Source organism: Penicillium pulvis, assembly GCF_028828015.1.
Source record: "Penicillium pulvis strain IBT 33274 chromosome Unknown contig_12_segment0_segment0, whole genome shotgun sequence".
Classification (NCBI taxonomy): Eukaryota; Fungi; Ascomycota; class Eurotiomycetes; order Eurotiales; family Aspergillaceae; genus Penicillium; species Penicillium pulvis.
Window position 1 is genome coordinate 3,455,325 of NW_026643072.1, and position 27,648 is coordinate 3,482,972.

Below are 27,648 nucleotides of genomic sequence, written 5' to 3' on the forward strand. Positions count from 1 at the left end.
GTCATGAAAATATGGTATGAGATATGAGCGTCTTAGAAACTTCTCAAAGCCGATCAGAGCCAGAGGACCCATCTTGCACCAGTGATGGCCCCTCGAAAGACACCGCGCACGAGCTTGAAGCCCATAACGATGAGCCAGACCCACCACAGCATACCGACGAGAGCCCATTCTAGTACGACGAAACCAGCACGTCGTACCCAGCGCAGTCGGCGACGACGTTTTCTAACGCCTCTATCGAGGGCGTCGCTCAGTGATTTTACTGCCAGCGTGCTTGTCGTGTTTAGTTGCACACACAGGTTTTCGGCATCATCGGCTGTGGCTCGCACACGAGGTGTGAGGGATTGATTGACGAGAGTTTCCAGGTCTTTCAACTGCGTGTGCAGAGGAGAGGAGGTAGTGGTGGTGAAGTGATGCATTGATTGTTGAAAAGAGTATTGAGTCATTTCAAACCTACGCAGAAAGTTTTGGGCAGCAAGGTCGTATTCACCGATCCTGGATACTCGTGGAATAGATGCAGTGGAGCCCATCGAGCTTTGAAGCCAAGGGGGAGGTGGCTCGCGCACAGTATGCGCTCGCCGTACAATCTCCCGGGCTTTGATACCAGACGATAGAAGAAGCGTTCGAGTTCGTTCAACTTCCGTCTTACCAGGGATGCCGGAGTCGTTCAAGGTTTGAAGACTGCGGCCAGAAATACTCCAGGCGCGGGTAGAGCCCGAGAGAGGTGGCCTTTTCTTTGACGGAGATCCAGGGGAAGCCTGGGCAAGACCAGTGACGGGGGGACGGGTGAGACTAAAAGGTACTGAAGGATCCCTGATTTCGTGTGGCTTTGTGTGACCACGGTTTGCGCTTAAGGCAGGGCCGAAGTCGAAGGTTTTGCTTCGGGATAGACTCATTCTTTTGGAAGCCTCCCGTGACGCAGGCCCACGTTCACGAGGACTACCGTAGTCTATTGCTTCATGCGATGCGCTTCTTTCATCTTGTCGTAATGGGGACGTGAAGCTGGGCAATGTCGAAATGAAGCTTCTCGAAGGAGTTCCCTTATCCGACTCCCGACGAGTAAGGCGCCCGGGTTCGTCTCCGAGCGTCGGAAGGCGCCGCAGAAGACCTCTCCGCTTATCAGATCTTTTCTCTTCCTCTTCCGAGTCGCTAGAGTCCGACGCAAGGGTCGTTGCTGACGAGGATTTCCGAGAGTCGGGAGGTACATCTTTTTTCAAGATGAGATCTCCAACCTTGGAAACTTCATTCCCAACTTTTTCTGCGATTCGGCCCGGGCCCTTCAAGATTCCACGCAGCTTAGACTCAGGAGGGTTCTGGCCCTTTCGTCCTCTGGAAGAGTCGACTTTTTGGCCCTCAGTCATACCATCGTCGGCATAAGAAGAAGACACAATGTCGGGAAGAGGGCTTGGCTCAAGCTTAGAGGCACCTTCAGCTTGCGCAGATGGAGGCGGCAAGGGATTAGAAGTTACGCTGGCCAAGCGAGAGTCCTCATCCTCGTACCCTCGAAGCTCTCGGTCTCCTTGCTTGCTCTTGCTCCTTTCATGGCGCGAGGCGATCTTGTGCCGCAGACCTTTCTTAGCAGGCGAGGGGGATCGACTTGAAGGTGGGGATAAATTCACAGCGATGCTGGGGAAGTAACTAGGCTGGGCAGGAGAATTGGGGACTGAGCTGTCCATTCCCTCCAGAGACATCCTTTGGTTAGATCGATCTTCTATGCTCCCAGCCGAGGAAAACGATGCTTTTCTCGCGGCATATTTCGCTCTTGTATTATTTGATGCATTTTGGGCTGGATTGTTCCGGTCTGTGTGCACTGCCCCGGCCGTTGAGGACTTTTTGCGGGATTTCCGAGATTCAGATGACTCTGCCAGACTTCCATGCAACAATCTTTCCAAATCCCTGCGCGAATGTTCCAGGCTTGAATGTTTTTGATCCACTGACCTGCGGCCGTCTGCACTGGACTCACTAGAAATGCTGCCGGAACGCATTTTCATCTTGTCCCAACGTGAACGCTTCCGCGAACTAGAAGCACTGCGGCTTCGCAAGCCTTGGGTGTGGCTTTGGAATCTGTGTCTATGGCGACCCCGATTCAGACTTTTGAACTCGGGAGCACGGGCAGGGTGGGAACTTGACATGGATGTATTCCGAGAAGGGGGTCCGTCGTCTGCAGAATGTCCCACATCGACAGAAAGGTGTTCTCTCTGTGCAGCGGCAAATTCGGCCTCGGGGTCAATCAAGGAGAGCTCCCCGGAATCTGGATAGATCTTGTTACCATCCTTGTCGACAATCTTGGCTTTGTTAGATAAATCCTCAATCCAAGCAACATCTGCTATGAGTTCGGCAGGTGAGATCTTCCAGTCAAGACGTAGCCGAGGTGCCTTCACACTGTTTGTACGGCTCACACGCCTTAGGCTTGACGGGGGCGAGGCAGCCAACAACTCTAGGTCCTCTGGATCCCCCTGGGACATATGCGATTGGCCTGACTTGAAAGAAGGAAGCTGGATAGATTGTGTTTCATCGTAGTTATTAGGGCTGTACTGTTCCTCGATGGTGCTAATCCAATCATGGACCTTTCCGGTGTCAAGCCAACCTTCTGCCTCTGCATGTATTGGACATTTTTCTCGATATCTGATCCTTCTGTTTCGTATCATTTGCAAGGGATTATAGCCACGGTTAGCTGCTGATTTATGGCCCGAAATGGATGACGAATCAGCATCCCCCGCAGTTGGGCCATTCCGAAGAGGAGGTAACAAAGGCAGCAGTCGTAGATATTCGTGAAATAGATCAAAATGACGGCGAGCCCTTTCCGCCCGAGCAAGAGTGCTATCAGAGAACTCGTAGGCCCGATTGTCATTCACCACAGTAGCTGGTAGATACTCCACCACCGGGGACTGACTGCTTTGCTGTGGGACTCGAGGCACCTCCTCTGGAAATTGGGTATAATTGCGCTGTGAATATTCGTACGAAACACGGTTTCCCCTTGAAGATGGGCCACGTAGGTCCACGGGTGGTGCTATAGGCTGAGACACAGACAACGGCCTGCGGCCACTAGAAGTCAAAGGCAATCCAGAAGCATTTCTTCTTCGAGATTCGTTGAGATTCAGGGCCAAGTTCACAATCTGCAAGGAGTCTCTATCCAGCCCCGTTGTAGTTCGCTGCGTATCGTGCGCTGATGGCTCGGCCGTTGAAGAGGTGTGAGATCGTTGGTCATCTGGAGGCGGCGTCGAAGTCTGTTGTATGACTGCTGGAGTCGGTGTTGTAGCAGCCGCAGCTGACTCGGAGGCAGAGTCCTTATGGCGATTCCACGGAAATCGGGATCGCTTCTTAGGTACCACGATACCAGGGTCGGGGGAATTTCGTCTCTCGATGGGCGTATCCGATGGACGCGAACGGTGCGAACTAATTCTGATACTGTTGGATCGAGGCAACGAATCCAGCAAAAAGCCACCGGAGCTCTGCGATCTGCGCTGGTTCGGGGTCCTTCGATCCCCATCACGAGAGCTGCTGCCTAGTGTACTCCCTTCTAGTTCACCACTCGCGCGGCCATCGCTTGGTGGGATAGCTCGTCGCCCAAATGAGCCACCGTTGGATCGTTGATACTGCGGTCGTCTGTCTTCGGGCGTGCCATGCTGTTCACCCGTCGGAGACCCTGAATCCCGCACGGGAGGGTGGTCCGCTCGTGACGACATCAAAGCCAAGGGAAGGGCAAACGATGTAGATTGCCACGCCCTTTTGGGGTGCAACAGGCATGGCTTGTCAGCAACAGTAAAGCATGGACGCGAAAAAGAGAAGAGAAGGTCAAATCCAAAGCCAAGAAATGTGACACTGGCGGGACCTAATGCGAGGGTCTGCAGGACGTAATGATCTACACTGTTGCGCGTCGAGCTTATCTAAGCATTATATACCTCTCCCACCACAAGTTCATCCAATGAATGTTGCTGATGGGCCTTTCATTTCGATTCAGGCCTTGTGCTGGCGTCTGTTGTCGAGCCTAAATTGGCTGGAAGCTAACAAAATGAATCAGCAGCCAGCAAACCCTTGATCTTGTCACAAAAATTGACATCAACCTGGATTTTACTTGGACATAGCGACCAACTTGGGTGATTCCTGGATCTATTTTTCTAATCGACCTACCCCATATAGCTTTTTACAGTATTTTGTGATGATGAGACATAGGAAAACCTCTAGCATTTGGGTCTAACGCAAAAGTACAACTAGACGTACAGTTCCTGTGGACAAGACGAAGATGTACAGGATAAATTGAAATCAGGATCGCTCAGAAAATGCGCTTACTCCACCCGCAAGCACTGGAGACGGGCCTCAGTCTCGATCACCTAGACAGAAAATTTTATGTTAGATCCACTTCAAAAAAGAAAAAAAGAATACAGAAATGTAACTCACCTCGAGAGCCTGCTTGACCTCAAGCACTCGGCGAACATCAGCCAACCAGTCCTTGCTCAGAATTTTAGCCCAGCCCTGAAGAGCGTTCATCTCACGAGCCGCGGCGTCAACCTGTCCCTCTTCCAACAAACTCTCGGTGCGCACCAGAATGCTCTCCACGTCGTCACCGTCGGCAAGGGCATCCTTTTTGAACATGACCTTGCTCAACACCATGCTGGCAGCGTGGCTGGCGATACCAGCGTCCTCGGGCAACAAACTGGCCTTGCGAACCTCGCTAGCGACCCGGCGGAAGCGCTCAACGATCATAGCGGTCGAGGGAATACCACGCTGGTAGGCAGTGGGGTTGATGGAGGCAATTGCGGCATCGACAACTGGGTCGTCAGCAGCCAGCTCCTTGACGGCTACTAGTTCACGGACGAAGGGGCGGGGAGTCTCAGTGCGCTCCACAACAGAGCGAACAGCATCCACAGCAACCTGAAGTTGCTGAGTCTTCAGGTTAGTATCAATGACATTGCTCCAGCCGGTGGTCAGCTTCTCGAGCTCACTGATGTTAGCAGAAAGCTCGCTCAGCTTGCTCAGACGACCCTCGCGCTCACGCTCAACCAGATCCTTGACATCGTGAACATATTTACGGTTCAATTCAATGGCCTGCTCCACAAGTTCGTTCTGCAAACGCTGCTCAGCAAGCTCCTGGGCGCGCTGAAGTTCGACGTGGATCTTGTCCTGGTACGCCATGGCGAGCTTCTCACGCTCAGCCTCAAACTCTTCGCGGAACTGGGCAATATCAGTGGCACGCATCTCCTCAAATTGGCGGATCAGCTCCTTAGCGGACTCGTCAAAGGTGGAGTGAGCCTTGTTGAGCTCCTCCTGGGCGGCGCTGCGAGCCTCGGTGCGGATCGCGGAGATCTTCTCACCAATCTTCTGCAACTCCTCCTTGGCCTTGGTAACAGGTGCAGAGTACTTGCCAGCATTCTCGTCGGCGCTGATTACGGTGACAATGTCGTTAAAGGTCTTAACCAGCTCCTGAACCACAGCCTCATCACCGTCCTGAATATTCAGGAGCTCAATGGTGTTCACAGTAGCAACTGCGGGTTTTCTGGGCTCATCAAGAGAAACTGACTTCTTCTCCTCCTTCTTTTCTTCCTTGGGCGCAGCCTTGGTCGCTGTCTTCGAGGCTTTATCGTCCTTTGCCTTGACAACCGTGGCCTTTTCCTCGGCCTTGGAGCTCATGTGAGGGCCAGTCTTGGAGACATCACTTCCCGACTCCTCACCAGTGACCTTCCACGACAGACCGCTGTTGCTGGGGATTGTGACGGGCTTGCCCTCCTCCCGAGGAGCGGCAATGACGCGGTTGGAGTGTCTGGAGGCATTAGGGAAGCGGCGGTAGAAGTCACGCTCCTCGAAGTAGAGAACGCATTCCTCGCCGTATGGGACATACTCGGTGAAGAAGTCGTGGAAGTTGTCGGACTTCAGAGCGAGGAAGATGCCGCCGCCATAGGTGAGACCGGAGGTCAGAATCAAGTATAACAAGAACCGACGGAAGCGGCCGGTCTTACGGACAGGTGCTGGCGGCTTGATAGCCTTGATTTCTGAACAGAGCCCAGATTAGTATACGTGATATAGATGGCGGATTGAGTAAAGAGGCTGGCAGTACCTTGTTCCGTGGGCTTCGGGATGCTCCCGTGGGGGATTGTCGACTCAGTGGAAGGTGTAGCGGGTGTCGGGGCAATAGGAGGCTTAGAGTCGGCAAAGAATCGCTATAGAAGGGACAATTATTAGCAAGGTAGTACTGGGATGTGTAGGGTGGTGTTGCCGTACCTGACCCGAAAGTTGGCTGCTCGCACCAGCTTTAGATAGCCATTGCGACGGGATTCGTTGGCGAACAGGAGACGACAGCAGCTGCCGACTCGGTGCAAATGAGGAGCGCAGCATGACTAGCCGCACAATCGCCAAATAGCGGGGAGGGATTGGAGAAAGGTAGATGGATAGGAAAACGGGAAGACGATGTTCGCTCGCGATCCGCCCCGATGATCCTGCAGGCGGTCAGACGGATTTCCTCAACCATCGCCCGCGTTTTGGAGCTTCTACTCCTATATGCGATGATGGAATTTGAGAAAGAAAAACCGATATTTTATTATTCTAATTCGATAAATATACTCATGGATGCATGTGTTTCCAATAGCTCTGTATACGTCAGAATCTTTAGAAACGGTCCCATGGTTTCCAAGGTTCTCCCAATGGTCCAGAAGACCAACGTTTATATTGAAGCACAAGATTCTTTACTGGCACGCGAGCATCCATGGATGTATATCCTTGAATTTTGTCACCTTCAACCTTGGAAGGTTCGGTATCAAGCGAAAAATTATAGATATAGCGAATACAGCAAGAGTCTCCGGCTGAATTGCTAGGTACAATATAAGAGAAATGTATTATCTGGGCATAGCATACTTAAAAGAGGCTCCAGTAAAGAGACGAACAAGGACGTAGGTGAAAGAGCAGATGCAGACGCCGGGTTAAAAAAGGGACAAGAAGTACAGGAAAAAAAGCAGGCGGGTCCTGCCACAGCATGTCTAAAGCCAAATTCCAGATGCGTCTGTGAAGAAAGTCGAAATTCTCCGGTCGGAAGACTGTGGAGAACTATCAGGAAAGAGAAGTAGGCGAGCGAAATATCGAGGAATCATGAAGAAAACGAGACGACTAGATAGACAGTAAACCGAGCGTCATCCTCTCGAGTGAAGATAAGGTGGGGAGCGGGCCACAGGTACGACCGAGTGCCTCCGAAGTCAGAACAGTATACTGGAGTCGATCGTTCGAAGAGTATCTCCTTCTGGCACCACAAGGTTGGTAGGGGGTTCGAGAGCACAGTTATTGTAGAGGGTTAGAGAAGGCATCGTGAATTTAGCAGTTGCATGCACCTGCACCTTGGGTCCCAGGGGCTTCAGGTCGCAGGTCGACGCCAGGTCGTGGGGCGGCCCGCATATTCCGAGGACCGGCTTGATCGAGAGGGAGCTTCTTCGCAATGGCTGTGAATAGTTCCTTCACGTTTGTCGAGGATTTGGCGGAGGTTTCGAAGAAGAGAAGACCAGCCTCGCGGGCATAGGCCTCAGCATCAGCAGTAGGAATGGCCCGCTTATCGGGGCTCTCGGTAACCAGATCAAGCTTGTTGCCTGCCAGAGCAATAACAATATTCTCATTCGCCTGGCGTTGCAGTTCCTTCACCCAGGACTTAGCCTTGTCAAGAGAAGCCTATTATCAAGTCAATATGGTTGGTGAAGGAAGGCGGATGAAAAATAGGAGCGCAAAGGAGTCGACCATACCGCTTGGGTGATGTCATAAACCACAACAGCACAGTTGGCATTTCGATAGTACATCGGAGCCAGCGACTTGTACCTCTCCTGGCCAGCAGTATCCCAAATTTCGAACTTGACTGTGGTACTCTCATCGAGGGAGATCGTTTGGGTCAGGAAGGCAGCACCGATTGTCGACTCTCGGTAATCATCGAATTGGTCCTGGACAGTCCCGTCAGCATCTTCATTCTCTGAAAGGACCAAGCTAGGTATTAAAAAACCTATGATAGCACTTGTCGGCTCACTTACCTTCACAAATCTCAAAACCAGCGAACTCTGGAGGATGAAGACCATGTTAGCGCCTGATACAGAACATCGCGAAGCGGAAGTCGAACCTTTCCCACGGCGGACTCTCCTAAACATAATCAAAAGCTCGGTCAGCCAAAATATCATAAAGTGAAACATGAAGATCATCGGGCAGCATACCGAGCAAGACGAGCTTGAACTGGGCGAACTTGGCCCCGGGGCGGGCGCCTGCTTGAGGTCGGGAGGCCATGATCACTGTTCAGGGCAGAAAGTCGGGATGACCGGATGGAGTTCAAAGTAAAGTCGATCAAGGTAAAAACAAGTAAATATTTCACCAACGGCGAGTTAGGGTCTTTCACTATCGAAGAAAGATCAGAAGGTAAGGCAGGCTGAAGTGGATGACGGAAGTTAGTCCAGCCACAATGAGTAGCGGGGCGGTGTGGCGGGTACTGTAACCATGACTGGTGCATTTTCACTATGAACAGCTTTACGTCGTTACTGCCCATAAGGCCCGCGCCTGCCGTGTATTGACTGCGCCGCGGTCGATCATGTGTTCCTGAATTGCGATAACATACTCCCACCTTCCTTTCCTCCCCTTATTGATCTCCCCCCACCATCACTACCTCAAATCAATCTCGAGGGGGCTGTTCGCTATGGCGCCTCCACTCCTTCCTTTCAGGGATGTCAATTTACATGCTTCCCCGTCCCATTATGCCTTCACGTCGCCCTCATCCCCCCAGGCACCAACCCTCGTGGTGGACCGGCCAACTGGAGACCTCCGCCTCAACAATGGGCCCCTCGCCGGTGCGAAGCGGATATCCAGCATTGCTGGAATACTGGGAATTCTGAAGTTGAAGCTAGGTAAATTGCGACCGGAGGAATGAGAGCTAAATGATGGCGCTGACCACCAGCAGACAAATACCTCATTGTGATCACCAAAGCGCAGCCCATGGGACGACTTCGTGGCCATATGGTGTACAAAGTCGCTTCAACCGAGTTCCTGCCAATGCGTGAACGCCCACTTCATGATACTGATGAGGATACGTACCTTGCGCTGGTCAAGAACCTGCTTCGCACCGGTCCAATGTACTTCTCCTACTCATTAGACCTCACCAACAGCTTCCAGCGCCAATCGCAGAGCCCCACAGATCTTCCCATGTGGAAGTGCGCCGATGATCGTTTCTTCTGGAACCGCTTCATCCAATCCGATCTGATCGATTTCAGCTTGGGGGCGAATGACACGAGCGGCATCCGGTATGGTCCACAACCTGGCGTGGACCCTTACATCCTTCCTGTCATGTTCGGCATGCTGCGCATTACTCCCGCTCGAGTGAAATCCACCTCCTTCACATTCGCACTCATTACTCGCCGATCCAGGCACCGAGCAGGCACACGATACTTCTCCCGGGGAATTGACGAGGAAGGCCATGTCGCGAACTACAATGAAACAGAGCAAATTGCAATCCTTAACGACTCAACTGGTGGAATGTCAGGCTTTGCTGGAGGACAGTCCATGTCTGAGGGCAGGAAGGGCCAGGATCTCCAGGTGTACTCCTTCGTACAGACCCGTGGCAGTGTCCCTGTTTTCTGGGCCGAAGTCAATAATCTTCAGTACACACCGAAATTACAGGTCCGGGGAGTAGACACCGCCGTTGAAGCCGCACGCAAACACTTCTCTGAGCAGATTCGTCTCTACGGAGAAAACTATCTCGTCAATCTCGTCAACCAGAAAGGCCGTGAAGAGCGGGTCAAGAATGCTTATGAGCAGATGATTCGCACTTTGATTACATCGTCCCATGAGAATACCGAGGCTAGTGAGAAGACGCCCGAAAAGATGCATACTCTAGAATCCGGCCTGAAGCACAAGGAGATGGATCGCCTGCACTATGTGTATTTTGATTTCCACAACGAGACCAAGGGCCTTAAGTGGCACCGTGCTGAACTTCTGCTGGGCCGTTTGTCAGAGGGCTTGGCGCAGGGTGGTTACTTCCGTGGTGTGGAAGCCCCTGGTGCTCCAGGAGGACAGCTAGATATCCGGTCAACACAAGGAAGCGTTGTGCGCACCAATTGTATGGACTGTCTGGACCGAACCAATGTTGTGCAGAGTATGCTTGGTCGATGGGCTCTTACCCGGCAGTTGACGGATGCTGGCGTCCTTCAAACGGGAGAGACTGCTAATGATGACCGGGCATTTGAGGACTTGTTCCGCAATATCTGGGCTGATAATGCCGATGTTGTCTCTAAGTCCTACTCTGGCACTGGTGCCTTAAAAACGGATTTCACTCGGACAGGCAAGCGCACCCGGGCTGGCGCGCTTCAAGATTTGAACAACTCGATCACACGATATGTGCGCAACAATTTCATGGATGGTCCCCGTCAAGATGGATTCGATGTTTTCTTGGGCACCTATCTCCCATCAGACTCAATGGCAGTAAATATTCAGCTGTTCTTTGACCGACGGCCGCTTGTGATCCAAGCTATACCGTATGTATTTGCGGCAAGCTTGTTTATGGTCTTGGTCGCAACCATTACTCGCCGGCTGCCGGATGCTGCGGTTTGGCCGCTCCGTCTTTTCACCATCTTCTGGTTGATCATCGGTGCCTACTGCTTGCGCTTCATCCATGGGCATGGCATGCTTTATGTAAGTTGATTCCCTTCGATTCCAAAATATGTGTTTACTAGGTGATTAACTGGTTCTTAGGTCAACTGGCCCAAGCTCAATACACCCATTGCTGGTGCCGAAGGATACCAGGATGCTATCATTAAAGCCCGCAGTGATCCGATCATTGGTCAATGGCTCCCTTCGAGACGACACCAACGTGGTGTCAGTAATGCTCGTCTTGTCTTTCTGGAGGAAGGTAAAACTCGCATTGAATAAATCCGTCATGGAATCGTTCAATTGGCTCGCCTTTCTAACTGCCCCTTTTGCCTTCATATGTACACTTCATGGCTGTATGTTTTAACTATTTGCTTCCCCTGGCTCCCCGACTAGCCTTTTCTTTTTCTTCTTCTAGCTTCCTATCTGGTGGCATTGCCATGCTTTTTCCTTTTTCTTTCTCCTTTACTCTTTCGCTTCTATCTTTCGATACATTTCTATTCTTCTCTGCATGGCTCCATATTTGAGCTGGCTGCCACCATTTTCTATGAAAGGGCATTTTTGCCTATTGCTGCTTAGCACCCAAAGAGGTAGACGATATCTGGGGTAGAAATATTAACCAAAATATCATATTTATTGATCAAATATCATGTGTGGATGTAAACAGCCTCGAGTAATAAAGTTTGTTATCTGCACCGAAGATAAGCATTCCTCACGTGATATTCCCGATGGCCGATCCGTTCATGTAACGCTTTCCCGAGGGGAGCTTGGATCACTGAACCAGATAATCGTCGAGCTTCCGGGGTTCTTTGTTGCGAACACCCCGCCTGCTCTTTGGTAACTTGCAGACACGGGCTTCAATTGTCCATGAGAGGGATCTGGAGATCCTTTCGTTGGTCCTTTCCACGGCGGGGAGTTTCGACTCGCTCGCCTGCGATGACTCGCACATATGAGGTAAGTGCTCCCGGCCAACGCACCAATTGCCGCCAGGCAGCAAACGGGCTGGCCTAGAAATCAATATGGTTTTGTTCCCAAAAATCCAGATACTAACAATGCGCTTCGGTTTCTAGGCTGCCATTGTGGCACTCAACTCCTTGCAGACGAACTATGCGATTGTGGAGGAGCTCCGAAAATCCGTCTCCAGGAAGGAGATGAATGAACGCTCCATTCCGGAGACAGTTGAATGGCTTCAGCGTATTGGATATAAGGTTCGCGCAGCTTTTTGAATCAAAAGTGGTGGTGTTTAGCAGATTTTGTCCCGCGAATGCGGGGGCTGACATTGGAACTTTTGTCTATTTAGCCCTCCGACCTTGATCGTTTGAACCCAATTCATGTCGCTGGAACTAAAGGCAAGGGATCGACATCTGCTTTCATCTCGACCATTCTCTCTCAGTATGTCCAGTCGGAGAGCGACGAGTCGACCCCGCGCCTGCATAAGGTCGGCCTATACACCTCCCCGCATCTTCGGTTCGCGCGAGAGCGCATCCAGATTGACAACGCACCGCTATCGGAAGACCAATTTGCCAAGTACTTTTTCGAAGTATGGGACCGTCTCGAAGAGGCCGCCAAGCTGGCCGGTCAGGACCCTACCGCGCCAGGAACGAAGCCTCAATATTTCCGCTACCTGACCTTAATGGCGTTCCATACTTACCTTAGTGAAGGTGTAGACGCAGCAGTCATTGAATGCGGTATTGGAGGACAGTATGACTGTACCAATGTGGTTGAGAAGCCGAAGGCAACGGCGATCACCAGTCTTGGTATTGATCACACGGCGATGCTGGGTACAACGATCGAGGAAATCGCATGGCACAAGGGTGGAATTATCAAGCCTGGGGTCCGCGCCTTTACCGCACCTCAAGCGCCCAGCGCAGAGAAGGTGCTAGCGGAGCGTGCAGCGGAGAAGAACACCCAGCTGGATGTGGTGTCCGTTCACCCCGACCTTCGAGTGGGTAGTACCGAAGTAAAGCTTGGACTTGCGGGTGATTTCCAATACACGAATGCATCATTAGCCACCGCAGCTGCGGCCGAGTATTTGAGAAAGACTGGCGTGGCGAATATTCCTGAGAACATCATGACCCAGCCTCTCCCAGCCAAATTCAAGGCGGGTCTTGAGAAGACGCGACTTGGTGGCCGTTGCGAGACTCGATATGAGAAAAATGTCTCGTGGTACATTGACGGAGGACATACGCTTGAGAGCATCCGGCTGGCCGGTTCATGGTTTGCATCTCGAATCCAGGAAGACTCATCCTCAAGCGACGTGGCCTCGAAGAAGCCGCGCATTCTGATCTTCAACCAACAGACCCGGGACAGTACTGCTCTGGCTTGTGCTCTGCATGAGACTCTTGCCGCCGCTCTGGGCTCTACGATCCCATTTACTCATGCTGTGTTTTGTACGAATGTCACCTATAAGCAAGCAGGTTATCGCCCTGATTTGGTCAGCATGAACACCAATGCAGATGACATTGACCATCTCCGAGTTCAAAAGTCACTTGCCGAAGCCTGGACCTCAATTGACCCTCATGCAAAAACACAGGTGTTTGGTACAATTGAGGAGGCTGTGGACTTCGCCAGGGATGTGGCCGCCCAGGAAAGTAAGGTCCTGCAGAAGGATGAGGCACCAGTAATGACTTTTGTCACTGGCAGTTTGCACTTGGTTGGTGGGTTCCTTGATGTTATTGAGACGAAGCCCTATTCCAAGGATGCTTAGTTGCTTCCACGGTGATTTTGATTCTTGTATCAACACTTGAGATTTACGATATATATGGTGTGGCTATAGAGGTGTTTGATGTTAGTTTTTAGTCGATTTCAACAATTCGAGATTCCCCAGTTCATTAACCAATCAAAAATGCGGAATACCAAGGTACATACATAGTATGTGATGTTTTCCCGAGGTTAATTTCATTCGCACGATCAATCTGTGAGCTTGTCAGATACTCTACATGTCCGTAGTTAGTCATCTCGCTGATAATGCGAGATATTTACTTGTAAATGTATGGCCCAGCTTTTATAATAATAATTCGATTATATCTGCCCAGCTGCGTTCCTTTGTTTCATCAAAACAGTTAGAAATTGGTCCAAAGTCACTTTTACCCCACCGATCCGCAGATTACGGTTAAACGTGGGGCCCAAATGAAATCCTCCCTCCTCCCAACCTCGCCCAGTGAACATTTCTCCAACTTCTCAATAACCGGTCATGTCTGATTCCAACGATAAGGGCAAGGGCAAGGGCAAGGCTCCCCAGCGCCCCGAGCAGGGCGAAGAGGCCAACGCCTCGAACAAGGGTAAGCGACAGCACCAGCGCTCTGAGAACAACACCTGACACCAATGGAAAACCAGGAGGCTCCGGCACGAAGAAGCTCCCCCCGAAGATGATCGAATCTCTCATGGAAATGAACCCTGCGTTGAAAAGCGAGCTCGCCAACATGGACAAAGACAAGGCTGCACAGATGCTCGCCAACATGGACATTTCCGAATTGCTGACGGGACTCTCGCTCGACGGCAAGAACCAGAAGGACATGGCCTCATACAAGTTCTGGCAGACACAACCCGTGCCCCGATTCGACGACCAGGCGAGCAAAAAGGCTGTCACTCAGGGCCCCATCAAGAGGATCAACCCGGATGAGGTTTCGAAGACCCCCGATACCCTTGTTGAAGGCTTTGAGTGGTGCACTCTGGACTTGACCAACCCGGAGGAGCTGAAGGAATTGTACGAGCTGTTGAACAACCATTATGTGGAGGATGACAACGCCATGTTCCGATTCAGCTACTCCCAGTCATTCTTGCACTGGTGCGATGATCCCGTCCGTTATAATTTGCGAACCAAGACTGACCGTTTGTAATCATTCCGACTATATAGGGCTCTGATGTCTCCTGGTTGGAAGTCAGACTGGCACGTCGGTGTGCGCGCCACCAAGTCGCGTAAGTTGGTCGCCTCTATCTGTGGTGTGCCCACCGAAGTCCGTGTCCGCGATAAGAAGATCAAGGTGACGGAGATCAACTTCCTTTGCATCCACAAGAAGCTGCGCTCCAAGCGTCTGACTCCCATCCTGATCAAGGAGATCACTCGTCGCTGCTACCTCAACGGTATCTACCAGGCTATCTACACTGGCGGTGTTATTCTGCCAACACCCATCAGCTCGTGCCGGTACTACCATCGCTCGCTGGACTGGCTGAAGCTGTACGAGGTCGGCTTCTCGCCTCTTCCTCATGGCTCTACAAAGGCCCGCCAGATCACCAAGAATCACCTCCCCGATCACACCGCGACTCCTGGCTTGCGGCCGATGGAGGCCAAGGATATCGATGCCGTATATGGCCTTCTGGAACGATACATGCAACGTTTCCAGCTCAACCAGGCTTTCACACGCGAGGAGATTGATCACTGGCTTGTGTACAAGGAGGCTGAAGGCAAGGACCAGGTAGTTTGGTCATACGTTGTGGAGGATCCACAGACTCACAAGATCACTGATTTCTTCTCTTTCTATAACCTCGAGTCTACTGTCATCAATAACCCAAAGCACGATACTGTGCGCGCCGCTTACCTTTACTACTACGCGACCGAGACAGCTTTCACCGACAACTCTAAGGCTCTGAAGGAGCGATTGCTGTTGTTGATGAACGATGCCCTGATTTGCGCGAAGAAGGTATGGCTTAGGTTATTGGCCCTTGTTGCTCTAGGCCCTCTTGCTAACACAATATACAGGCTAAGTTTGATGTTTTCAACGCGCTCACTATGGCCGACAACCCTCTATTCCTCGAGCAGTTGAAGTTTGGTGCCGGCGATGGCCAGCTCCACTTCTATTTGTACAACTACCGCGCGGCACCTGTGCCCGGTGGTATCAATGACAAGAACCAGCCCGACGAGAAGAAGATGGGAGGTGTTGGAATTGTCATGCTGTAGATTGGAAGAAATTTGGCTTTGGCTGGATGGTGGATTTCAATCCCGAATACCCAGAAACGGATGTCCTGATGCTGCTATGAAGAACAGAAATACCAAACTAAATCAATAGATACATTTCCACGTAAGTGAATATTCACCTAATTAAATGTTGGTTTTAAATGTGCGCAAGCTTGAACTGAGCGAACAATTTGCCAAAGACGTTCATACAGCATGCGCTATACTATTTCCAAGCGATGGCGCTGACTACTGACACCTCAGGCAACCATATCTGACGTCGTCATCTGAAACGTTGCGCTTTCTCCACCCCATGTTGTTACCTTCAATTACCTTTCAAAGGATTTTACCTTCTGAAACTATCTGAAAATATTGCTTTATCATTAAACATTCCTATACCTACTTTCGCACCCCGGATACCGAGGTGAAACAGCGGGGAAAGTCCCCGCATTTGGCGAAATAATGGGTGCCGGCCAGTCCACCGAACATAGTGGAGCAACTCCAGGTTAGTATGACAGAGATCCTGAATTCTTGAAAGTAGAGGTACCTCTTTGAGGCTTCGTGTGGAGTAGATTACACCGGGCCCGTTGACCCGAGTGTCCTTTTCCCCCATGTACACTGTACCGGCGGATCTGTACCTGACTATAAACAGAGGAGCTGAGCTACATTCTTGCGGAACGTTTCGCAACCAAATGTTTCACCCCGTTGGAGCTCACGCATTTCAAGGACAACTTCTTTTCTCGTGCTTCGGAACAGGGGGGTCTAAAGTACTGGAATGAAAAGACTTTGTCGGACTTCTTGGGTATACCCGATGGAAGTTTCGCTGACACTCATGAGAACCCAGTCGATGCGGGACCGGTCTTGTTCCGTATGGTGTCATACCTTGGTGCCTTTCCGTTTCAGAACACTCTGGCTCCAAGTGTCTTGACCTTCGACGCGATGGTGAAAGTTGTCGTGCTCTTGACTGAGCGTTATGGGAAAGCTTTGCGACGGGGACGCAAGGACCGAGTGAAGCTGTTGTTTGGGAGTCTTGCCGACGTTGGGAAGAAAGACATAGGACAAGATGATAAAAAGACGGAAGGAGACAATGATCAAGCGGCTATAGAGGAGGGAGAGGACGCTTCTGATATTCAAATTCATGCACCTGGCTTCTCGATTGATCAACCGGCGAACGATGATTATGACGAGGATGAAGATGACGACCTTGCTCTTGCTGCACTGGAGTCGCTTGATGCAATTGAAGTATTTAAGCATGATCATCGGGTTGACCAAACAGTTTACGAAACACGGATTTCGATTGATACGTTCCGTCGGCTGCTGATGCTGCTGCTCGTTATCGCGCCTCTGAGACCCCTAGAGTCTGTGAAGACCTATACTTCCGATTTTGGCCCTGAAAGAGTCGATGCCATTCAGAAAGAGGCTGATAGTATTATTGCCGCGTTTTCCCCAGAGGAAACCGATGGGGGCATCTCATATCGGGCTTTCGCTAGGGCGGTCTCGTCTTCACTGCCATATCTCTTTGATCCTTTAACACCGTTATTCGAACATCTTCTTTTCAGCAAAAACTTGAACCTTTCCCAGAGGCGACAAAGAGGAGCGTCTCCAGAGGAACAGCCAACCGAGAAACCTGAGGAAATTCATCCCCCAGCACCGGTCATGCTCCCTGGCAGCTTCGAATCGGTCATTCTGACCCCGACACTGTTGTCCCACCTGTCATTCTTCCTGCCCTCTGTATCGGCGTCTTTGAATATCTTTCGCAGTGGTGTTCGTCTCCACCCTGTCTTCTCCACTGCTGCCCATGGCTCCTCACTCACCTCTTTCTCTCACCACGTCTTGACATGGCAATCTGCTTCTCTCATCATCTTACAGGGAGCATTGGAAGGCTCATCTGAGGAAATAATAACCATCGGAGCATATCTACCACAGTCCTGGAAGTCGTCCTCGTCTAGCAGCAGTAGTTCCTCGAATCAAACCACCAGCCCGCTACCATATCTCTTCCAACTATCTCCGACTCACCAAGTCCTCCAAGGCAACTCATCCCCTTCCGTTGCCCAGAAGACCAATTTGCCTACAGCTTGGTTCTCTACGCACTCCGGCATTGCAATCGGATGTCAAATCCCTCCTACCTCCCGCACCCACCAAACCCCTCCGAGTCCTCACGGTGCAGGCAGTCTACTCATCGACGTCAACCTCGAATCAGCTGAACTACACGTCGCACCGGTCGGTCAAGACGGTGTCTTTCTGCCCCCGGGTACTGCTTCTATCAACGATAAGCCAACCAAGACCCGACTGGACTTATATAACCTTGAAATCTGGGGTGTTGTCCCTGATCCAGACATGGCATCTTCTTCTGACCCCAACTCCAATGCGGTTGAGGCGCAGCGTGCAAAATGGGAGTTTGAAGCGCGGGAAGCGGAAAGACGACGCAATATCAACCTTAAAGCTGGAGCAGGTGATTCAGCAAAGGAGAGTGCTCGGTGGCTTTTGGAGACGGCGGGTATCATTGGAGATGAAGGGCAACGATATGGGCATTCTTAAATCAATTGAAGTTAATTAGAGGTCCCCAATTTTCAATGAATACTATTTCTCTATCTATCTTGTCCGGTCTTTCAAATCCTAAGTTGTCATATTCCGATGTTTGCTCTGCCTCAATCCTAAATTAATCGTAACATATTTTGAAGCAACCACCCCCAGTTCACTGGAGGACGCCGGGAATATGATATTGGCAACCGTGATATCATGCTAATATAATTGGCATTGAGTCCTCTGTCCAGCAGGTGTTCATTCATTATCCAAAAATTTAAATACAAAGAAGATAACCAAAATGACGCTACATCAACTTTGCGTTAATGATACAGGGGCATCTGGTAGGACATAACCTTGGAACACACCCCGAAATGCAAAACATGTTGAACGCCAGCAAAAGTCGCCAGCGCTCCAAAAACAGTCTATTTCATCTGGAAAGACGACGCTGTACTCTTATGCTTTTCTCGCAGAAAGTCACACAGCTGCTCTGTATCCATCTTATCAATGTGTTCAGAATGTTTCTCAAAGTCCAAATCTAAAGAGGAATCCAACGTCAACGAACAAGACCCGAGCGAAAATACTGCATCAATAAAATCTTACCTTCTTCTACAGTCTCTTCCACTTGACCCGCGAGGTTCCGAATCTGACTTCCAAGATTTTGCAAAGCTTCTTCAGCCGCGGGGACTGCCTTGTCAACAACAATATCCTTTATAGTGGAAGCCGTTTCTCCTGCCACAGCCGTGGCTTTGCTCGGAATCTCCGATATCAAATTGCCACTCGTCAGAGGTTCGAGCTGGGCTTTCACACCCCCATAAACATTCGAGGACTCTGGGTCGGTGACTGATGCGTCCGTCTCGGCTACCTCTTGTTGTACGTCATTTGAGGAGATGGAGTCGCGGTTCGGGCCCATAGTGCGATATGTGCAGCGGGGGAAAGCTCCTGGGATGGAAAAGCGTGAGGATTAAGGTTGGGAAAAAGTGACCTTTAGAGCAGGCACCGTAGGGCTGAGTTTGACGTAGGGCTGAGGGGAAGAGTTGTACAAGGATTGGACGGCTCTAGCGTCAAATTATGACATCGATGATGTGCAGGGATGGCATAATCTGACCATTGACATCAATTGCCGATCATCGAATTAGGCAGCAGGATCTCGGCTGAGATCATGGCGCATCGGATTCGTGTCCAAGATAGTGGAGGGATTTCTATTCAAGGCCACTGATCGTGCCTGAAATGACGTCGCTGGACCCACCTATGTGGATGGTTACAACATCCAAATCCAGTGGAACGCCGAGGCGCGTACGTATGGCTATGAAGTTAGGCAGGTGGTGAGCCGAGACTTCGATTTGGTGCTCTTGTTTGCTTTCTGAGACCACAGTTCTCCAATTCTCATATCACTGACCCAAGCCCGTATATTGTTGAATGGTCATGTGACCTTGAAGGATTGCATCTAGACAATCAGGAGGATATGTATCATAAGGAAAGATGAAGTTTAACTTTTTGTCCTAAACATAGCGTGACGAATAAACACATTAGTCTAACAAAAAATCAATGAATAGCCTGAATCATACCTAATCATACTAATGGGATTTGGGTAGGTCGGGAGGATCGTGGGGCACACGACCTGGACCTACGGACTGATTTTATATAATCAGGGTCCGTACGGGCCCACAGAAGACCTCTAGTATAAATCTAGATATTGAAGAGTCTGGTTATACATATGAATTCTAGTCTACATAAGATTTTATAGGATTTTATACATCTCTTTTGTAAAATTCTCTCGAATGTTGAAGAATGACTGTATCATCCTAAAATCATACTTAGCCAAAATAAATCAATACAGATCTATATACTATTGATAGGATTTCAGAAGACGAAGAATCGTAAATCTAGAAGAAGAACCTCGGGAAGGAAGTATACTCTAGAGATGAACAGAGGCAGTGCAAGCTGACTATCCTGACGCAATGTGTGGTAGGTATAGAAATGCATGAGCGCAGGTAGAGATTGCCGGAATGCAAAAAGGCCTAGGAAACGTCGGATACTTGGCTTATCAACGTAGTGGGATGCTCAAGCCAGTGACAGGACCTCTGAAAAGAGGATACAGTATGGGGTTTGATTGTTCGGGCGAGGTGCCCATGTGGAAAAAGAAAAGATTTAGGGGCCTAGGCAGGAATTACAAGATGTGGTTGATATATATCTTCGTTCGTGTATAGCAAATCTGCACAAAGATCACGGGTACTTCTGGCAATCTTGAGAACATCTTAGTTCCATTACAGAAGGGCTTTGAAACCTGAATCCCGACTGCGATCCAACCCCAAAAAGTCAGCCACTTGTCCAAAATGATCGACACCCCAGAATCCCTCCGTGTTGCCATTTGTATCGGTACACTCAAACCATGGGAGACCAAAAGCCCCAACCTTGAAAGCCTGATCCGTGTTTGCATTCAAAAAAGCTTTGATATCTGCTTGAGTTGTCTGGTGGAAGCTGGTCAGTTGCTGAATGTAAAACAATGGGGGGCTAGAAAACTCACGTCTGATAGAATCTCCTGCGTGGACTGTTTTCCAAGGATGGCTTCCAATATTGGCGCAAAGCCTTCGGGCTCTCCAATCTTGGAATTTCTTTCAACCCAGAGAGAGTGATAAAGAGCCTCGATTACCGAAGCCAATTTTGTGGGTGCTTTCTGTGCAACAGAGCAAAGGGCTCGTTGAACCGCAAGTGTCTTGATTGGGAAGCCATCGGGCATCTGCTCAGCGATCGAAACTGAAAAGTATTTGGCCCATCTCAGCCGCTCCGTATTGGTCCACTGAGCTTTGTCTGTATGGCTGAGATCAGTGTGTTCCGCACCGCTGAAAATACATGGGGAACTTCGCGGATAAATACTCACTTTTGATGTTGATTGGTGCTGTGTTGTTACAGGCATGCATCAAGCCACCCAGAAATATCGGGACGTAGGTAACATTGCATTTCGCAAAGGTAGGTGACTTCTGATTTCGGTTAGAGGCTTTCTCGAATCAACATTAGATAAAAACGTACCTTCAGAACATGGAATGCGATATATGCGAAAGGGCTAACAATATCCACGTAAAGAGTGATTTTTGGAACTGCCATGGCTGAGATATTACGTGTCGTCTCGGGGCTCTCAATCACGCCATGTACTTTGTATCTAGAAGGCAACGAGTTTGGGTTGCAGGAGGTAAGCTCCGTTCCCCGCAACAAGGGTCGGTGAGTAAGCGTAGCCGAGGCTCGGATATTTGGGAACAACATCGTCTGATCTGCAAGAACATAAGGTCAATCTCATGCCGATCTCTTTCCAATACGTGCTATTTGAAGTTCTTTCGGTTTCAAAAATCTGGGGGCAAATTAGGGATCTCAGTAAGATTAAGCCTTCAATAAATTAACCTCTGATTACTCCCACTATTCATGTTCATAGATCGCTTGCATGTGAACATCATATTCTGTCAACATCGAAGCCATTCTTCTTTGCAGCTACACCATGAACGATGAACCAAAGGCTCCACCACAAATCAAAGTCTTAATGTATTCACAGTAGCTATACGTACGTGAATAGGAAAATTATATTTCCTGGAGTTATATACGCACGGGTGATGAACAAACTAAGTAACATCTAAGGTCCTCACGGAGCCAGCTTATGCTGAATCGCAAATTTTGTCTAGAGAAAATCTATCAGGTCATAAATGTCGATCTGGGAATCATACTTGAGTCTCAATAGGTTGCATCAATATGTGGTCATGGTGGCTCAGGTCAAGATATGTAATATTCGCCATCCAGCGCGCCACCACCATAATTAGCCAACTTAAGAGGCTCTCAACCTTCGTTTCTTCCAAACCACCGAAATCGAACAGAAAATCTTCATCCATACACCAATAATGACATCCCGATCCGTCAGCCCATACCGGTCTGCCGAGAACCTTGCCCAGATCCTTGGCCTGGACCCTAACGAAGATCCCGACCAACAAGAAAACACTACGCCAGACCATTCTCGCGTGACTAGTCGTGGTGCCCCGGCCCAACGCTCCCGTCGTCAACGATCAGAGTATCGATCCTGGGATCGAGCAAGCGATGTACCGAGACAGGGAACTACAGGGTCGAGAAATCGGTCCAAGACGAGGCATTGAGACGAAAATGACTTTGAGTAGACCAATTGTCACATTCTGACCTTGGCCTTAGATTATATGAATGACATGTTGGGGTTGAATTTTCAATTGTGAATGAAGCTGCCACTATATCGTTCTCCATTCATAGAGAACAAATCAAAGATGGAATAATTCAATAAGAGAATGCCAATTACCATAGATGTTGACTCGCCCAATACCAGAAGTGTTCGGCTATTTATTTGCCCGTAGACAGCGCTCAAATGTTCTCTCTTCATAGTTGGATGCCTCTCCGGAGTTTCGATGCAAATTTAATTGTCCAAATACAGGCTCGCGCAATTGGTTCCGACAGCCGGATTCCGCGCGCAGGAATCAGCTAGGCTGATGCCAGCAGTAGAAAGAACGCTCGCACGGCCAACGAACGACTGCACTAGATATGCCAGACTCGCCCATCTTTGCAATTTGTTTGTTGTGATCGAGATCTCTTTCAAGCGTTCCTCGGATGAAGACTTGATGACATGTGTAACGGCATCAGCTTGTGAGACGTTTAATATGTCCGTTGATTTAAGTTGAGCGTTATCCTCCGTCATGAGACCAAGGAATAATGAAAGATTTAAATGGCATTTGTACAATTTATTCCCACTACATAATAATAAAAGGAACCAAGTGTGAGAAAGGGGTATGTGTTTTCAGGATGTATGTGTTGAAAAAGGCAGAGCAAGATCGAAGGGTAGCTACGTGCAAGAAGGAGCAAAGGAACGTAATGCATGATCGTATGGGATACAGAGGAAAGAAGAGACAACAATAGGGCGGAAGCCGCTCTATCTAGTGCGCCGAAAGCTCAAAGCAATCACCTGACTCTAATACATGCTATTCTTCACAATGGGGCGGTATACTGAAGATTTCAACTTGCATTCCTCTATTTGTGTAAGTATCTTGTAGGTAATATAAAGAATTAGGGAGAGTTTCTTCAGTTTTCGAATGCTCTTAGAACTGCGAGACCTGCAACAGAGGAAGAAGCAACACGGTTGTGGCCTATAATTCCCACGAAGTTAGTGATTATCAACCTTGGGAAGATACATCAAACACAGCATTCCACATACCTCCATATCTAATACGCTCCCATCGCACCTTCTTTACAACCTGGGCCCCATCTGCGCCAACAAACCTATTCTCCCAGACCTGGATCTGGTTGGGGCTGCCGGTCTCAGTCTTCTCAAAAGTCAAGGCTCCAGGGGCCCCTTCAATATTCTCACCAGTGGCAGCAGCCCAGACCCGGCGTCCTTCGTACCAGGGGATATCTGCGTCATTCAAGGCATGCACAATCGTAAGATCAAGATCCTTCTGCGAATACTTCAAGCCAAAGGCATCCGGCTCGGACGCATTGATGCCTGCCAAGCGAGCGACCCTGCCGGCTGTATCCCAGTGATCCATGATGTGGCTCAGCACCCATTTCTGAAACCGAGGGTAGCCAATCAACGGAGAGAGCATCGGTGGCGTGAAACCTTTAATGCTATACGACTCGACTACGTTAGTCAGACTGCTGAAAGACGCAAGTAAGATGACACCCGCGAATGGCTCGGCATCTTTGATGCTTGGCTGAATGGCCTTCGGGTCGGGTGAGCCATATGCGAAACGCTCAGCAACTGCTGCTGTCACTGCTGTGCCTAGGCTTTGGCCCACGATAGCAATTCGTGATGTGGGGATATTCAATGGACCCGCCGTAAGGAAATTAAGTAGGGAGACACCGTCGGTTATGAGACCTTCTTCAGTAGGACTGCCAGTCGATACACCAAATCCGCGGTAGTCAATTGCAAATACATGAACGGGCTTTTCCGGAGTGGATAGGGCTAGTAATGTGTTGTATCCATTTGGTCGATTGGCAGAGCCCAGATGCGCTGCATTTCCATGGACTTTGTGATCATAAGATTAGGCGGTGGTGATAAGTGCTTGTTTTTGGATAGGACTTACAGCTCACCACAACTCTGGCATTCGGATCGTTAGCCAAGGTCTGGAAGGCAACGGTTTGGGTATAGTCCTTTGCTGGGCCAGACGGTGTGTTTTGCATCAGCTCCTCCTCATGCTCATGCACAAGATGCAGAGGTAGAAGATGCCAGCCGTAGAGTGTTTCATTGTCAGGCGTCACCAAGTTGAACGGCTGAACCTGGGTCTCTGAGCTCATGTCAATATCACAATATATCCAATTTGGCTCGGAAGCTTACTTAGGAATCCAAATTGCTCGACCTGATTCAGATCCTCCCAGTAACTTGGATTAAAGTTATGGGCGTAAAGGCAACTGTACCAGCGTCAGCAATATTGCGATAATCATCCGCCTTGTTGAACTCACAAGCGCTGGACCTCTGGAAAAGTCAAAGCACAAACGAAGAAAACATAGAGCAAGCCACCAGCTGCTAGTGTCCAATATGCTTTTTTGAAGATGGATTGTAGCTCAACCATGATGGAGGTGGTTAGTGGAGAGAATAAAGTTGGCAATTTGATAGTGGAGTTCCATGAATCTGAAACTCGTCCCGTTCCTTGCATGATATTCTGCCACTCTTTCTGCCAACAAAATCCTCAAGCTTTACTTACAGCCACCTAAACACAGTCAATACCTAATGTACCACCTATCATTATTAATAACATTAATGGTGACTTGAGATGGACAAATTGAATTTCTCTTAGCAAAAAGAACACGTTTATATACAGTATTTTACTTGTGTTCACTTAGCGTGTGACGTATTGATAACCGGTAAACTAACTATTATAGGCGGTATAGAAAGGCGGTTTAAGAGATGGTTTCAAACTCATAGAACGCCACTCCAAGCCTTATCGGTGAACCCGCGACTATCGCGTCACGCTTTTTCCCCCTTCCACCTCTCCCGATTTCCGCGTCGACCACCATCAAGAGAGATAATGACGACCCACTAAGCCTGACTTCTTTCGTGATCATTCATCATGGCCGAGAAGCGCAAGCTCCCCGCTCGCGCCGGGCGCGAGCCCGCTAACAAAAAGCGCGTGTCCGAAGCCGCCGCACCTCAGTCTCATTCGAAGAAGAAAGCCGCAACCCCTCGTGCCCCGTCTCCGCCCCCTGAGCCTGTCGAGCCGCCATTGCCGTCAAAAATAAAAGAGGGCGAGCCTCTACCGATTAGGCGCACAAGACAACCAACCAACCTGTCGGACAAGGAGTACCAGTCCATCGCTGAAAGGTTAGATTTCGATGTCTGCATTACAAGTAAGAATACTAAAAAGACTTGTCATTACAGCTCAGTACTTCTCATATCCCTCGAACGATCCAAGAAGAAATGGCTCAGTGATGGCATTCTGGTCCGCTACTACACAAAACCGAAGAAGACCAAACGCGAACAGATTGAGAAACTCAACCCGCCCAAGGAATCCATGTCGAAGGTCGGCCTTTGTGATGTGACAATTGGCCCGCATCTCTTTGACGCGATGATATACACAGTCAAGGATCCTGCGGCACCGCAACCGATTCAATACACTCCTCCGCAAGGACAAGGCCGAATGGTTCACTACGGTCCCCCAGGCAACTTCCAGCAGTATCAACCACATCCCTCCAACCAGCAGCGCAGACCCTATCCCACTGGCCCTCAGGGACGCCCGCAAGGCAGTTATTCGCCTGCGCCCCGCGGTCCACATCAACCGGGCCATGCACCATCACCGCAAGCTGGACAACGTCCATCACAAAACCAACAAGGACAGCCTGCGAAGCCTAGTCCTGACCCTGTGATCCAGATGCTTGCCACCCGAGCTGCTGCCGATCCCGAGCTCAAGGCGCTGATGAGAGTTGTCGCATCTAGCCAGGCATCCCAAGAACAACTCCGGGCTTTCCAGGCCCACATCGATGAGCTGAATGCAATAATCAAAGCGAGAGAGTCTTCGGAAAAGCGCCAACAAAGTTCAGCTGGGACTCCACCGCAACAGCCAGCAACTCCAGCGCCGCAAAACAAAGCAAATCCACCATCAAATGCATCCCAATCCAAACCAGATTCGGGCTCAAAGGCACCAGAAGAACAAAGCTCCAAGTCACAGCCTGTGGCTTCGGCGCAAACGCCATCTAAGGACACTTTGCAAAAACCACAAGCGTCTGGAACGCCGGCAGCAGCAACGGTCAAGTCTCAGCCCGACGGAACAACACAATCTGCAGTTCAGCCTCAGACTCCGGCACCAACTCATACCAGCCAACCATCCAACACCCCTCAGACCGCCGAACCCGCTATCAAGCAAGAGCCAGCTGCAAAGGGGCCCACCAAACTCCAATCTGCGCCCTCCCAGCCAGTGTCGACTCCCACCGCAGCAGCTGGCCCTGCCACGCCAGCTGCCACCACAGGCTCCCAGCAGAGTCCTGCGGTGCGTCCCACACCTCCAAATGTTGCTCAGCAGCCTACACCACGGCCAGGCCCACCTTATCCGCCCTATCAACAACCAGCTTACGGCTCTCAGCCGCCACTCCAGTCACGTCCGCCACAATACGGGTCACCAGCACCCTATTACCGCCCACCTGGACCTGCACCGACTCCTGCTCGTCCATCATACAAAGCTGTCGTTTTTGAATTCACTTCCCCATTGACTCCATATGGAAGCGTAACCTCAGGTCATGCTGGGTCTGGTGATCGGTATCTCTTCCCGGAGTATTCAATCCTGGAATGGCTTCCTAATGAGGACACCATCCTCGCCTCATTTCTAATCACTCGGAAAGTGGACCCCAACGCCCCTTTCCCCATTGAGACTGCACCAGACCCCGCCACAAGCCGTGGGAAAGGCAAAGGGACATCAAAATCTAAGAAAGGAGACAAGAAGGGCAAGACGGAGAAAGGGAAAGATGGCTCTGAAACGCCGGCTCCCAACCCAGCAGGTCCATCTGCATCAACGGACGCTACGCCAAAAATTGAGCCTTCTGAGAACACACCCGCACAGCCTGGCCCCCCCCGGTGCTACGAGCGAGCCTGTCAAGGAGGTGAAACTTAAGGAGTACTGGCAACCAGTCACGTTCCGCATCCATGCCACTGATAACCGGATCCTTGATCCTTTGACTCGCGTTGTCAAGCCGGCAGATGAGGTACGCAAGTACATGAACGAAATTATGGACCGTGCTGAGCGTGCTCCGGATGGGCACTTAGCTTTCCGTCTTCCACACGAGGATGCCCGGGAAGCCTTCGAAGCAGAGAGCACACCGGCCTCAACAAATGCTGTTTCTGCTTCCCGCAGTCGCCCCTCTAGAGGGAGCACTGTCAAAGTGGCAGAGGAGGAATCAGAGATTGAGAATGCCATTGACCTAGAGGAAGAGGAAGAGGACCTCATGGACTTCTACGGCGCACCAATGGGTCTGCCACCATCACGAGCTTGAATGGACAACTCCTTATCAATGTATACTATTTAGCGCATAAATGCATAATCACATGAATTCAGATACCTCTCAGTCGATATACCATCCCCATTAAAGTCTTCAAATCAAACTTTCTACCGTCCATGCTTCAATCAAAACTTACAGCGCTTTGTCTGTTGCAATGGTGGATTAAATCC

At 50.1% G+C, this 27,648-nt stretch overlaps 12 protein-coding genes across 12 annotated transcripts; 6 read left to right on the plus strand and 6 right to left on the minus strand.

Annotated features, from left to right (window-relative positions):
- Window positions 1–53: 53 nt before the first annotated feature.
- N7503_002507 (uncharacterized protein) lies at window positions 54–3,683 on the minus strand (the record flags this gene model as incomplete). The annotated part of the gene is made up of 1 exon (XM_057062054.1): window positions 54–3,683. One exon carries the CDS (start codon window positions 3,681–3,683, stop codon window positions 54–56), a length of 3,630 nt encoding a protein of 1,209 aa, XP_056926016.1.
- A 600-nt stretch (window positions 3,684–4,283) lies between these two features.
- On the minus strand, window positions 4,284–6,327 carry N7503_002508 (MICOS complex subunit MIC60; the record flags this gene model as incomplete). The annotated part of the gene is made up of 4 exons (XM_057062055.1): window positions 4,284–4,328; window positions 4,396–5,984; window positions 6,050–6,152; window positions 6,214–6,327. The coding sequence occupies 4 exons, from the start codon at window positions 6,325–6,327 to the stop codon at window positions 4,284–4,286; spliced, it is 1,851 nt and encodes a 616-aa protein (XP_056926017.1).
- Window positions 6,328–7,293: 966 nt separating this feature from the next.
- Window positions 7,294–8,238, minus strand: N7503_002509 (Rab family GTPase; the record flags this gene model as incomplete). Its single annotated transcript, XM_057062056.1, has 5 exons — window positions 7,294–7,641; window positions 7,713–7,904; window positions 7,992–8,018; window positions 8,078–8,097; window positions 8,169–8,238. The coding sequence occupies 5 exons, from the start codon at window positions 8,236–8,238 to the stop codon at window positions 7,294–7,296; spliced, it is 657 nt and encodes a 218-aa protein (XP_056926018.1).
- Window positions 8,239–8,641: 403 nt separating this feature from the next.
- Window positions 8,642–10,866, plus strand: N7503_002510 (putative phosphoinositide phosphatase (Sac1); the record flags this gene model as incomplete). Its single annotated transcript, XM_057062057.1, has 3 exons — window positions 8,642–8,849; window positions 8,903–10,629; window positions 10,690–10,866. 3 exons carry the CDS (start codon window positions 8,642–8,644, stop codon window positions 10,864–10,866), a joined length of 2,112 nt encoding a protein of 703 aa, XP_056926019.1.
- A 654-nt stretch (window positions 10,867–11,520) lies between these two features.
- Window positions 11,521–13,291, plus strand: N7503_002511 (tetrahydrofolate synthase; the record flags this gene model as incomplete). The annotated part of the gene is made up of 3 exons (XM_057062058.1): window positions 11,521–11,538; window positions 11,655–11,792; window positions 11,885–13,291. 3 exons carry the CDS (start codon window positions 11,521–11,523, stop codon window positions 13,289–13,291), a joined length of 1,563 nt encoding a protein of 520 aa, XP_056926020.1.
- Window positions 13,292–13,735: 444 nt separating this feature from the next.
- Window positions 13,736–15,600, plus strand: N7503_002512 (glycylpeptide N-tetradecanoyltransferase swoF). Its single transcript, XM_057062059.1, has 4 exons — window positions 13,736–13,865; window positions 13,921–14,371; window positions 14,441–15,224; window positions 15,284–15,600. The coding sequence occupies exons 1-4, from the start codon at window positions 13,778–13,780 to the stop codon at window positions 15,479–15,481; spliced, it is 1,521 nt and encodes a 506-aa protein (XP_056926021.1). The 5' UTR covers window positions 13,736–13,777; the 3' UTR covers window positions 15,482–15,600.
- Window positions 15,601–15,937: 337 nt separating this feature from the next.
- Window positions 15,938–18,013, plus strand: N7503_002513 (uncharacterized protein; the record flags this gene model as incomplete). Its single annotated transcript, XM_057062060.1, has 2 exons — window positions 15,938–15,980; window positions 16,128–18,013. The coding sequence occupies 2 exons, from the start codon at window positions 15,938–15,940 to the stop codon at window positions 18,011–18,013; spliced, it is 1,929 nt and encodes a 642-aa protein (XP_056926022.1).
- Window positions 18,014–18,423: 410 nt separating this feature from the next.
- N7503_002514 (uncharacterized protein) lies at window positions 18,424–18,911 on the minus strand (the record flags this gene model as incomplete). Its single annotated transcript, XM_057062061.1, has 2 exons — window positions 18,424–18,536; window positions 18,602–18,911. 2 exons carry the CDS (start codon window positions 18,909–18,911, stop codon window positions 18,424–18,426), a joined length of 423 nt encoding a protein of 140 aa, XP_056926023.1.
- Window positions 18,912–20,265: 1,354 nt separating this feature from the next.
- N7503_002515 (putative 2-hydroxychromene-2-carboxylate isomerase) lies at window positions 20,266–21,103 on the minus strand (the record flags this gene model as incomplete). The annotated part of the gene is made up of 4 exons (XM_057062062.1): window positions 20,266–20,469; window positions 20,526–20,809; window positions 20,880–20,979; window positions 21,029–21,103. 4 exons carry the CDS (start codon window positions 21,101–21,103, stop codon window positions 20,266–20,268), a joined length of 663 nt encoding a protein of 220 aa, XP_056926024.1.
- A 779-nt stretch (window positions 21,104–21,882) lies between these two features.
- Window positions 21,883–22,131, plus strand: N7503_002516 (uncharacterized protein; the record flags this gene model as incomplete). Its single annotated transcript, XM_057062063.1, has 1 exon — window positions 21,883–22,131. One exon carries the CDS (start codon window positions 21,883–21,885, stop codon window positions 22,129–22,131), a length of 249 nt encoding a protein of 82 aa, XP_056926025.1.
- Window positions 22,132–23,044: 913 nt separating this feature from the next.
- Window positions 23,045–24,564, minus strand: N7503_002517 (alpha/beta hydrolase; the record flags this gene model as incomplete). The annotated part of the gene is made up of 5 exons (XM_057062064.1): window positions 23,045–23,142; window positions 23,211–24,020; window positions 24,079–24,279; window positions 24,330–24,403; window positions 24,455–24,564. 5 exons carry the CDS (start codon window positions 24,562–24,564, stop codon window positions 23,078–23,080), a joined length of 1,260 nt encoding a protein of 419 aa, XP_056926026.1. The 3' UTR covers window positions 23,045–23,077.
- A 472-nt stretch (window positions 24,565–25,036) lies between these two features.
- Window positions 25,037–27,472, plus strand: N7503_002518 (uncharacterized protein; the record flags this gene model as incomplete). The annotated part of the gene is made up of 3 exons (XM_057062065.1): window positions 25,037–25,313; window positions 25,371–27,082; window positions 27,111–27,472. Exons 1-3 carry the CDS (start codon window positions 25,063–25,065, stop codon window positions 27,470–27,472), a joined length of 2,325 nt encoding a protein of 774 aa, XP_056926027.1. The 5' UTR covers window positions 25,037–25,062.
- Between the last annotated feature and the right edge of the window lie 176 nt (window positions 27,473–27,648).